This window comes from Meleagris gallopavo, chromosome 5 (assembly GCF_000146605.3).
Source record: "Meleagris gallopavo isolate NT-WF06-2002-E0010 breed Aviagen turkey brand Nicholas breeding stock chromosome 5, Turkey_5.1, whole genome shotgun sequence".
In the NCBI taxonomy this organism is placed as follows: domain Eukaryota; kingdom Metazoa; phylum Chordata; class Aves; order Galliformes; family Phasianidae; genus Meleagris; species Meleagris gallopavo.
In genome coordinates, this window is record NC_015015.2 from 16143252 (window position 1) to 16155363 (window position 12112).

The following is a 12112-nucleotide window of genomic DNA, read 5'->3' on the forward strand; positions in this document are numbered from 1 at the left end:
AAGATGCTCTGGAAACACTGCAACAACACTGGTATGACATTTTCTAAAGGAGGCACTTTCAAAATCTAGCCTGCTTGTGTATTTTTCCCATTTCTTTCATTTTCTCCTACTGTTCTCACAGAGCTGCCTCCTTCCCAGCCCCACCGACCCCATTTCTGTATCCCTGTGGCATCATATGGATGCCCGGGGCGGCTGCTCCCCATGGGACGACTCCCCCTCGCCTACAGCTCGCAGCCAGACGGCGCGCGGCTGCCTCTCCCTGTGGTGGGTATTAATTGGCACTGCTCTCTGCCCGGGGTCCCAGTGGGTTTCAAGAGAAGCTCCAGGAGCCAAATACAACCAGACATCCCCGGAGCCAGATGCAGCTCAGCCAGACACGTAATTAGAGATAAGACCGTGCCTGGCTGCAAATCTCTTCCAGAGCAACTATTAGTACGGAGATTTCCACCATTTAGGGCTGCATTTGCAGCAAATTAATGAATAAATAACCCTGATTGAGGCTGGTTGTTAATGGCCGTCAAGGCCGACTGGCAGAGCTGAGCTCAGAGCCTCTTTGTCTTCCACAACGCAGGAGAGGTCGGTGACAACTAAGTAGCCTCACTGCAACATCACAGAGGCACCACTGAGATGGCCACAAGCATCCCTGGGGTGCTCAAGGCTGGGTTGGTTGGGGCCCTGGGCAGTTTGATCTGGTAGGGGCAGCTGTAGCCACGGGAGTGAGGCTGGAACTCAATGACCTTTGAAGTCCCTTCCAAGCTAAGAAATTCCATGAGATGCAACCTGCTGTTAGAGACAGGCATCAGTGTTCTCACTTCATCCTCCTGTTCTTTGCCAGGTCAACCAACAAAGGCAACCAGAGTCCTCTTGCAAGAGCCCAGTCCCATAAAACATGCACACATGGCATAAAAACACAAGCAGAAGAGTGCTGCCTTTTCAGATCAGTGCTCCAACTTTGCTTTCTCCCTTTGCTTGTTTTGGGAAGGCACTGGCAGTGCACCCACAGCCGCCAGCCAGGCTCATCCCTCAGAGCCTGCAGGGGCTTTGGGAGCTCAGCTCAATGACTTCACCTCATGCTCAGGATGGGCTTCATCTCTTTTATGGGAATCACCTAGTAGCCCACTTCATTTAGTGTATGTGCTCAAGCTGTGGAGAGGAGAAGGAAAGTATATAAGTAATAAAACGCATATTGGTCCAGTTTCCTCAATATCAAACTCAGTGCTCTAGTCTAGTTCTTATTTTACTTTTTTTTTTTTCTTTTCTATTTAAGTAGTCTACAGCCATTAATAAGCTTACACCAGCCCAGAATGCCATTAGGACTCAAGGAAATAGGATCTTGCCAGGATCCGGACAGCAATACTTACAAAGGGCTTTGTTTGACTTTGTTTTGGGTCTCTTTCCATCCAAAAGACATTTTTAGTTTGGCTGACACTTTTTGCAATTACGAGTTGGTGGCAGAAAGCCAGAACCCAAATCTGCTTTCTGAGCCCAGCACAGCGCATTTGTGCCAAGGTAGGGTTTTACAACTTCTAAATGCTTTGTAATCAGCTAAGCAGGTTTTGCTCCTGTCGGATTTGCCTTTGTAGTTTCAGTAAGGAAGTAGATGGTTTTCCTTCCTGCAATGCCTTTATCTACAAATGGCATCAAAACTGAAGGTTGTTGTGCAGACAAGAGCTGCAGATGGGGCACTGCTGCTCTCCTTTTCATGCCCTGCGTGTCATTACCTCATTTTTGCAGGTTCAGTCTCAGAAAAGCTACGCTTGCTTACAGCTGTTCCTCATTGCCAGGAGTGTGCCAATTGCTGGGAGGAGCCTCGATTGAGCCTGAATTTCAGCCTCAGGGCTACTCCCCCTCCTGCCCCTTCCCCTGACAGCGGTACTGGCAGAGTCTGCTATATTTTGGGTCCTTTGCCCTGAGATTGCCTGAGCTTCTGAAGCTTTTTGCTTGAGCCAGACTTGGGACTTTCAGGTGGAGCAGCCTCTTCCCCGTGGTAGGATGCTATGCTGTGCTGTCCTTGTGGGGACGTGGCTCAGGTAGTGACACAGTCACACAGAGCTGGGGGTCTCCCCCTGGCACTGCTGCTCTGGGCCCTTGAAGCCTTTTCATAGATGGATTTTAAGAATGGGGGGGATGCATGAAGAGCTACAGGAAAGGAGGCTTGTTCCTTCAAGGCAACTGGAGAAGGCCAACTGGACAGACACCAAAACCCTTGTGCTGCACTGCTGTGTTGAGGGTTCTGCCCTGGACACCATGATTGATAGTGGCGTTGGAGCACAGTCAGCTCTGCAACGTGGCTGCTTTGCTCAGGGAAAGCAGAGGACCCAAGGCTAGACCCCGAGTTCGTAGAATATCCCAAGTTGGAAGGGACCCAACAAGGATCCTTGGCTCCACACAGGACCACCCAAAAAATCAAACCCTGTATCTGAGAGCACTGATGTGCTCCCAGGAGGCACAGACACATGAGTAAGATGGTAGGCATCAGACAAGGAATTTGTGGGATTTGACTACAGCGCTTTCACCTGTTGCTAGGAGCTTTATGAAAATACAGAGCAGGAAGCTGCTGGAGGGCAACAGGAGGAAGCAAAGCAGGGGCTGGGGCATGTGCGAGTGTCCGGCCCAGGTCACAGCTCCTCCCATCCCTGCTGGCACAGCAAGGATGCTCTGCGTACCATCTGAAAGGCTGCAGGAATGTATTTTGACTCTTCTGCTGAGCCTACATTTGGGAGAAAAAAAATGAAGCCTATTTATGGATACTGAAGATAGCTTGAGGCATCATAGACTGTAAGTCAAAGGGGCCTGCCCCTTATTATTGCACTTTCCCTAGATATAATTTGGTACCACATTTTTACATTAACGAGTCTCTACTACAAGACTATAAGAGAGAAAACTCATTTTCAGATGGAAGAGTTACAGTACTCTTGGGAAGGGATAGAGCCATCCCATAGCAGGGGCTGTATTTTTCACCAGGGTACTCAGCCCTGACAATGAGCTTAGAAAGAGGGAATCTCTCAGAGGTGGATTCAACTTACCCTTTCACACAACATCAGCTCCTTGTCCCAGCCCTTATTCTGTAGTAGGGTGGATGCTGCTCAGTCGCCTTGGCTTCCTGTTCACGTGCTACAGCACTGTGTCATTACTGCTGGATACTGCCCTGCAGCTGCACTTTGGCATCTTATCACTAACAGCTTGGAGATTTGCATTGCATTTTGTCACTTACAGCTGGGAGATTTTTATTTTTCACTCTGGAGTGAGCTGGAATTGCTCTCAGCATCATTGCCCCCGGGGACATGCGAACAAGGAAATTCAACAACAAACAAAACCAGATACAGCTGTTACAGATACCATGCACATCAGATTTGGAAGAGATCCTTGTAATGCTAAAAGTATCTTCCAACATGCATTGCCAGGCTCTGGTTGCATAGGCTCAGGGCTGATCCTCCTGAGGAGCACAGGAATTACTACCTGGAGCTGAGATACATGTTATAGATCCAGATGGGACCTCCTCCTCTGTGAAGGGAAGGAACAGAGCTGAAGGTGCAGAAAACTAGGGTGAAACAATGGAAAAATACATGAAGCTTCAGTGTTTGGTCCCTGGGATTGGGAGCACACCAAAACATACCTTCGATGCCAAGGATTTTCTTCACTGTCTGTAGTTTTTTATCATGGTTTGTATTTTGATGAAGCTTCCAATATTTCCACTCATTCCTAGGGTCAGTAGCAACGCTCTGGGGCCCTCCCAAGATCAAGGCATCCCCCTCAGGGATGGTACCAGGCCCATGACTCTGGTTTCTCTCCCATTACTAGAAGCACCACTACACAAACAGCTAGCTTGATTAAGCACAAACCCACTTAAGTTTTCCAGTCACCCTGCCAATTCCAGCTTTCATCATAGGAAAGATGAATGAATGGCACCAGCATGATGCCTAAATTAGGGCTGCAGTGGGAAGCAGACCTCCCAGGTTTCCTCAGAGCCTGGCAGGACTCAGCCACCTTCTTGGCCCAGCCACTTCTGAAACTGCTTCATGTCTTTTAGTGACTACCTGTCTCAGAGTTGAAATGCTCTGACAGCAGCTGTGGTTTTGGCAAAGGCACTCCTGGTGAACTTCCTGCTCAACATCAGAAAGTCAAGTTTGTGGTTTGATGTATGCTGCTTGCTCTGGCACAGAGTTTGGGCTGAAATGGAACCAGTTCCTCCCCAAGCCTGATGTCAAATCACAGCCCGTTTTATCCTGCCAGGAAACCTCATTCCTCCTCCACACAGGCATCTTCAGCCAGCCCCAAATGAGAGCTTGACCTCCAGCTTCCTCCTCTACCAGGATCCTGAAGTGACTGCCTTCTTGGCTGCATCTAATGAGGTAATCTGTGGATTCAGTTACATGGAAAACATACATCACTGGTCCAGCACTGGGCAGCGCAGGGCTGAACTGGAATAGGAGTGGGGATGTTCTTCTCAATCTTAGGCACTCGAGCAACAATCACCCAGAAATAAGCAAGCCCCAGCCCTGCACCTACTGGCCTGAGATATGAGATCCCAGAGTACCACCCTGTATCACCTAAGGCATGATATACTCTCTGCTGTACTCGTGAACACAGCCCAAGAAAGGAGAACTGAAGAGAAGGGAAGGAATGGTTAATATGACCAATGTGGGACTTGGCTGTCACTCGGAGACTTTCCCTTTTCATATATTCCTCATCACTACATTCCGCAGGGCTTAACTAGTTTACCTGCTCTTTGAGCATCATTGCCATTACCAAGCCACTGCATGGGCTTGCCCCCCAGGGGCAATAAGGACAGTGAGATGCATAACATGGAGCTATAGCCAACACTGTGCAGCTCTGCAGGAGCTTTGGATGCTCTGCAGCTTGCCCAGCATGCAAGACCAGTCCCTAGGCAACCTGCACCAGAGCCACCGGATGCACTGCAGGGAGTCTGCTGTCACTCAGCACAGCCCTGGGTGTGCACAGGCAGGGGGCACTGAGTAGATGATCTCAACGCAGTCCTAAGAAAAACACTGCTTACTTTTTCTAAGTCACAGCTTTAAAACAAATCTGACTATGGCCTAAAAGCAAGACTGTATCCTCAAGCCTCTTAGGAAAACAGCACTAAGAACTTAGCTTTGCTTCCATTTTTCCATGAGAAAAGCCAAGCCAATTACAGGACACTTTGAAATTTTTTATAGGGTCTGAACAGACTTTTCTAGATGAAGAAAAAGATTCTGGTTCAGTAACAAAAGATCAGAAGAACGCAGGGTTGAAAGAAAGATACTGGTGGATAGAAGCATTGTTAAACACATAACAGTTGTACAGAATAGGTTATGAAAACATTACAACCCCTTCCCCCCTCCCCTGGTATTGATTTTTAAAAATTTATCCCCACAGCAGTTTCATAGCTTTCTTGGGCAAGATCCTGCAAGTGATTTGAGGAAATACGTAATGGAGCAATATAGTCTCTTCAAACATCTGTACTTGCACAAAACACAGCCAGTCTCAGAGCATACCAGCTACAGCATCATCCTAGTTTAGTAGGAGGAAAGAGAGAAACAAGCATCGATGGACTTTATTCAATGTTTTATTTTTGTACAAAAAGGTTTAAAATGGTAAGCAGTCTGCATGCTAAGAAAATAAAACCTAATATGTCACACTATCCAAAAACCATTTGTGTTTTCTCAGTTTTTGAAGTTGCAAGCTATGCCACAAGTTGATTTGGGCCCAGGTGGGGAATGCCAAACTGCTGAGCTCGTGCGTTTGAAATACCGAGGCTTGCTCTTGCCAAAAATATCTTCCAGCTTAGGGCTTGCTATTAACCCAAAGAGTTGGTCAACATTCACTGGATGATAGTATTGGTGCAGAATGGCTTGATTAAGCTGAGACCCTATGAAAACAACCATATCAGAGAAGCAGACTCAAGTAAGTTTTCAGTGCTCTGCTTAAGGTCTCCTTTCCCTTAGAGCCCACAAGACAGTTACTCTTCTTCATCCACATCCCCTAAACAAACACTGCAACCTGCACAGTGAATGCGATAAGCAGTCTTCCTGCTCACTGTAAAGCTTTAAGCACCACATCCATCTCCGGGTTGCCAACAACATTTGTTTTACATCACTTGTCACCACACTAGAAATACCCCAAACTTGCCACACCTTGGTTTACCGCAGGGGGAGGGACGCCTCAAACTAGTGAGCCCACACCATTCTCTCACACCCTTGAATCCAAACACACGCAGAACTTTGGTTTAGCTTTTAACACAACAGCACTTGCAAGAAAGCAGATCCAGCCCCTCTCACCAAGCAGCTGCCAACAGTGCTGAAGTCTCACACTCCTGAACTGTACTTTAAGGAAGCTGAGATCACACTGAACAGATCTGGAGAGCTCCTAATTCCCAGGGAAGGAATTAAAAGACTAACCAAACATGGCACCTACCATCAGCCCAGGCAGGGACAGGCTTCCGAGGTTCGTTCTCATCATCTGTGGAATCATCACTGTTCAGATCCATCCCGTAGTTATTGGGGGACCTGGATTCTTTTGTGCCCTTCGGAGGCTCTAAGCAGGATGTGGAGATAGATTTCTGAAACCACAGAGACAATATTTATGAGAGCAGCAAACATACCTTGCAGCCTGACAGAAGAGTTTGCTTTGCCAGGGCAGGCTTACCCAGTCTGACCCCTTGCAGGCATCTCAAAGCTCTGGCATTAGCAAGACAAACAGGCTGTACTAAGATCCCAGATTAGATCCCACATCAATATGGTGCTAATGTATCTACGGTAGGAACCCTCACACTAACCCAAAGCCATGAGTTAAGAGGGAGGTTTACAGTGCCCTATGTTGGGCAAGGAGCATTAAAGTAAAGGTAGCCAGAAACAAGAACTGACAGCAGACCTTCTAGAGCAGGTTCTTCATATAAACATTTATTTTCATTCCTAGTTCAAGAAACAGGAGAGCAGAAAGGTTACTCAACTGTATAAGAGAAAATTTTCACCTACACAGGAATTGAAACACTTGTAATATTCTTTTTTGACATGTAATTTGGGTTGAAATTTCCAGAAGTGCTCAAATCCTTCTAATCCTTCTGGCTTTTTTTTTTTTTCAGATCTGTTTTGAAACCATGTCTTGATGAAAGCCAAGCCCAGAACTGTGTACCACAGCAGGAACTGCAAACTGCAGAACTCACACAGCTGCTTGCTCAACCTGCAGCTTTCTAGCTGTGGAGAACTGCCTGCCAGCATCTGGTGAAGATGGAGCTAGGGCTCCGTTTCACTTTCAAGCTGCAGGTCAGAATAACACAAGACAAAGCCTGGAGGAACATGCTGCCCTTGTGGTGAAGAACAGGGAATGTCTAGAAGACTTGACAGTTGCATGTAGTCCAGAAACGCCTAGAAGTACTGACCATAGGACAAGCCAGGAAAAGCATCATTATGGAGATATTGCCACAAACTACTGGCATACCTCTCTGAAGTGTCTGTACAGTGGAGAGCACAGTAGGAAGAATAAACCTGATAAAACAGTGACGTGCTGCAGTTGCAGGGCTGCAGTCCTATTAGGATCACAGAGGTGTGGTGCAAAGAAGGTGGAATCAAGTACTCTTTTTCAGTGCCCAGCAATAGTACAAAAGGCAATGGCAGCAGCCTAGACTGAATTTCAGACAGTTCTGTCTGAACACCAGGAAATGCTTCTTTACTGTGGTTGTCCAGAGAAGACAACTTTCTTGGAGATAAGGAAAACCTGTCTGAAAACAGTCCAACATAATTTGCTTTACATGATCCTGCTTGAGCAAAGGTGTTAGACCAGCTACCTCCAGAGGACTGTTCACCTCCACTGTTCTTTTTGCAGCATTCTTTGCATTTAATCCAAGTACAGGAATAATGGAACAGACGTGCTTATTTACTCTGTGTAAGTACAAAAGCAGTCACTGTATTCTGTGACTTGTAAGCCTCTTCTGGTTGTTTTTTTTTTTTGCACATTGCTCTATCGCTCAAACCCATACACGTTTGACAGCAGATCTGATTTTCACTCTCTACAACTCTGACAAACAGAATAAAGTCAGCCACAGGAAAACTGACCAAGGCATTTACAGTCAAAAGGGATACACAGGCCTGACTCTTTTAGCAGCTTTTTCTCCACCCCTCCAGACTTCAGGAGTAAACAGTTCAAGTCCAAACAAGCATCTGGAGATTTAAGCAGTTAAATAGACTTCAGAGGCAAGCCTGAATCAGTGTTGCTACCGTGTAGCTGAAGGCCTGCAAGCTAAACTGACACCTCATGGTGTGCTGCCATCCTGTGGTCATTTCCAGCATCTTTTCAAGGAGAAAACAATTGCTTTTCGTTCATGTTCTCCTGTGCTGAACTCTCAGCCAAGTACTAGGTAAGAAAAACTTCTCCATCCTCACTCTACACAACTTCAGTTAAACCCCAACAGTCTATTTTGAGGATTTCATCTACTGGTCACCTTCTTCATCACAGCCAAATAATAAGTCAGCAGGTTAACAACAAAGCATAAGAGCAAATCAGATACCACAGATCCATTTCAAGGGCTCCACTTGAACTGAAGCTCACCTTCACAGTTTTGCTCAGCCACGTGCTGGAGGCAGCAGTAAAAGATTCTGGTTGCTCGATTTTCTTCTCTTCAGCCAGCTGCTGCTGGGGCTCCTGCAGACCATCTCCCTTCTGTCAAGATATAAGAATTAAGTTATTCATTAATGTTCACCCAAGCAAAACAAGCAGGCTATCTGTGGAATTTATTTTCTGAAGAAATTCTCTATTCCTTTGTCTTCAGCAGGGTGAGGGGGAAGAAATTAAGAATCACACAGATAAAGTGACAGCTGTCTTGGCTCAGATTCAGATCAGTGAAGTCTCTAGAGCCCACACTCTTATCACTTTCAGCTAGTTATTAGAGGTCACTGCAGTGGATTGCAGTTGCTCGGCTCTCTTCTACTGCCCAAGCAGCTGTGCAGATGTTTTGGGCTTCCTTCCTCCTAATAAAGAGGAAAGCATTGCAGTACTTCAGCTCCTTTTCAACCCAAACCATTCGATCCAGGTGTTTCATCTGCCACTCTCCTCTACAGGGGAGAAGAGCTAACAAGGGGAAGAGCTGTAGCCACTCTAAATTAGATTCAGCTTCTCTCTTACCTGGAGAAGCTTCACTATGCCCCAGTATAGTAACCAGTAACCAGTCCAGTTGCTGGTTATATGCTGGAATTCAAACTTTCATTAAATTATATAGCAAAAATAGGAGGCCCATGGCTTACAGCTTCTAAACTAAGCATAGTCAGAACAAAAAAGAAGAATTTATCCTCAAGAATGGTACCATTTGGGACTTTGATTATGTTTTAAACTAGTGCAGAAGGCAGATGAGTGAGGCATTATTTAAAGTGGAAATAAAATATTACTATGATATTTTGCAACAAGCACCTTTGACTAATAGCTAACCTTGAAACAAAGAAGTAACAAAGGACTTGGAAAGCCTTTGTTCTTAAAAAGAAAATAATAATAATGAAGTCTGCATGTTCAATGCCTCACTGCTTTACAACAGAATTTGTCACAAGCCACTGTAATGCCTCACCGTTGTGTTTTTATCAGTAAACACCATGGACTCCATCTGTGAATAGGGGGCCTTCTCTTTCCCCTGTTGTTTGAGATCCCTGGGAAACAAAATTACAGTTTAGTTACACAGAAAAGCATGTTTCCACCCCCCCCCACTAGCTTTCTTATAGGCTCTTGCTTTAGCACCCCAAACCTTTGGAATCACCTGACACTCACATCAGATTCCCAATTGCAGAAATACTGTTTATATTTATTGCTGCACCATGCTTGTTGCTAAGTCCCCCTCTCCAGAATAGAAACAGGCTAATACCTCTCCTTCACTTGTTCCACCTGTTGCTGCTCTACCAGCTTTTTCAGTTCCAGAACTTTTCCTTTTTCTTCCACTTCAACTTCTCTCCTTTTCTGCAGCAGTTCTTGCTGCTCAAGTTCATCTTCCTCCTGAAGAAGAACAAACAGATCTGTAACCCTCCAATTCAAGTCGGGAAAGATGGGGTGGATATGAAATGAGTGCTTTGAGACAAGTCATGCTCATTACGTTCTCTTCTTATCTTCCACAGCCTACCCAGTATCAGTTGGGCAGTATTTCCCTTCTGTCTCCACGAGTTCCCAGGTGCTCAAATCCAGCATTAACTGTCTAGACAGAAACCTTGCAGCAGATACTTCGATTTCCCCAAATCCCCGTGGCTCCTGGCAGTAACTGCTCCCTGTGCAACCAGGCAGATCAGTGCATGGGTTCCTTTCCTTTTCTACGTGCAGGAGGGATCTAGAGTTGTTCTTACCAACTTCAGTATTTTCTGCTTCCGCACATCACTTTCCCAAGGTTTCTTTGATAGCTTTTTCTTGCTCCGTTCTTCAGACCCCTTTTCTTCCCGCACTTGTGAAAGACGCACCTGAAAAAGCCCCATGCATCTGCTCCACCACCCCCTCACAGTCTTTACCAAATGGAGGATAGGGAGAGCTTCCTAAGTGTGAAGACTGGCATTCAGTCTTATTCTAATAAGACTGAGAACCTAGCACCAGGCACACGTGCGCTGTAGTTAGCACCAACCTCGTGCAAGTCCATCACTTACTACAGGTCATGTGAAGAGAAACCCACCACCTGGAGTGCTGGAAGAAAAGAGCACAGGAGCCATTACAGATATACAAAATACAAACTTTCACCCTGTATGTGATTCTCTGCAGAACAAGGGCATCTAGCATCTTGTGTTTTGTCTCAAAATGCTGTATGCTGCAGCTGAGCTGCAGTATGAATTGAGGACCTGAAACCTGAGCCCCAGATACTGTGCTTTTGCCTGAGCTGTCCCAGTCAGTGTGTTAGCATGTGCACAGGAGCAGGCTAGCCAGGGGTGCATGTTCTTTTGGCTGCTGAGGTTTTGGCATGTCCTGAAGGAAGCATGATTCCTTCTTTTTCTAGGGCTGAGCTTTTCCAAAAGTCAGTCTAGCCTACTCCTTAAAGTGAGCAACCATATATTTTCCTGGAGCTCTATCCAGGTTAGCTTAACACAGCCTCCCTCATTTCTGAAGAACCTGCACTGTTGTATAAAAGCAGCAACAGTTTGCATATAGCCATCAATGGCTGATCCTGGCATACTTTTTCTACCTGTACCTTAAAAAAAAAAAAAAAAGGAGAAGACAAAGCCTTAAAAACAGACATAAAATGAAACACACACTGTTGCTGCTGCCACATCTACTAATCACGAGCATTCCTTACTCACTTGGTAGCTTTTCCTTCCTGCCATGATTCTGCAACCACTGTGGTTTCACTGTCTGTAATGCTGTGCAAACAACTGGATGACACTGTCTCACCTGCTGGGTCTGTTCACAGGACAGTCAAGGGATGCAGCCACATTCCTTGAACACAGAGCACTATAGACATTGCATGCCAGAACAGGAATGTTTAGAATTGCAGAGGTATGGAGAACAAAAGCCTCTCCTTGTTAGACAGAGAATTTCAAAATCTATTTTAGATGCAGAGTTTCCCACCACCTGATTAGTCACCGTGAGCAGCAACCCTGTGCTTGCACACATCATGCCAGTGGCCTGTTTGCACCCGCTTGGTCTCACAGCTCATTGTGATAATTTCATTATTCTGAATGGCTCAAAGCTTAGTCAGGCTTCTAACCTTTTCATCACTCTGTAAAAACTTCTGTTCCATCCGTTTTTCTTTTCTTCTTCCATTTGTTCCACTCGCTCTCGAGCCTGCAGTGCTTTCCTCAGTCGCTCTTCCCTCTTCCTGAGTAATGTGTGTAAAAGAGGGGCCTGTTAGCTTTGTTTGCTCTAACACAGAGGATGACAAGGGAACAACGATCTACTGTGGTAACTTAAGTTTGTGGTTCATTTCCTAGCACAGCAGCCTGCCATGGATCATGAGAAAACAATGATTTTGCTCTAACTGCTTTGTCTGAGCTTAACCTCAGCTCATGTGTGGGATTAAGGCCACCAGAAATCAGCAGTTATTACTGCAGCAAGCCATGAGCAGCCCTGCTCGAGGTGCCCAGGGATCATCATCTACTAAACGTTCCTTCTGGGCGGGATGCACAAAGCATGGCATAGCAACGCTGCCTGCCTGGCAGAAAAAAAA

The 12112-nt window shown here is 45.9% G+C and overlaps 1 protein-coding gene across 1 annotated transcript in view; it reads right to left on the bottom strand.

Annotated features, from left to right (window-relative positions):
• Positions 1-5539: 5539 nt before the first annotated feature.
• Positions 5540-12112, bottom strand: part of LOC100539298 (inner centromere protein-like) — a 50203-nt gene continuing 43630 nt past the window's right edge. The window contains 8 exon segments of the mRNA XM_031553476.1: positions 5540-5869; positions 6415-6559; positions 8545-8655; positions 9551-9629; positions 9842-9969; positions 10311-10421; positions 11654-11694; positions 11697-11764. Coding sequence (XP_031409336.1) covers positions 5664-5869; positions 6415-6559; positions 8545-8655; positions 9551-9629; positions 9842-9969; positions 10311-10421; positions 11654-11694; positions 11697-11764 — 889 coding nt within the window. The 3' untranslated portion in view covers positions 5540-5663.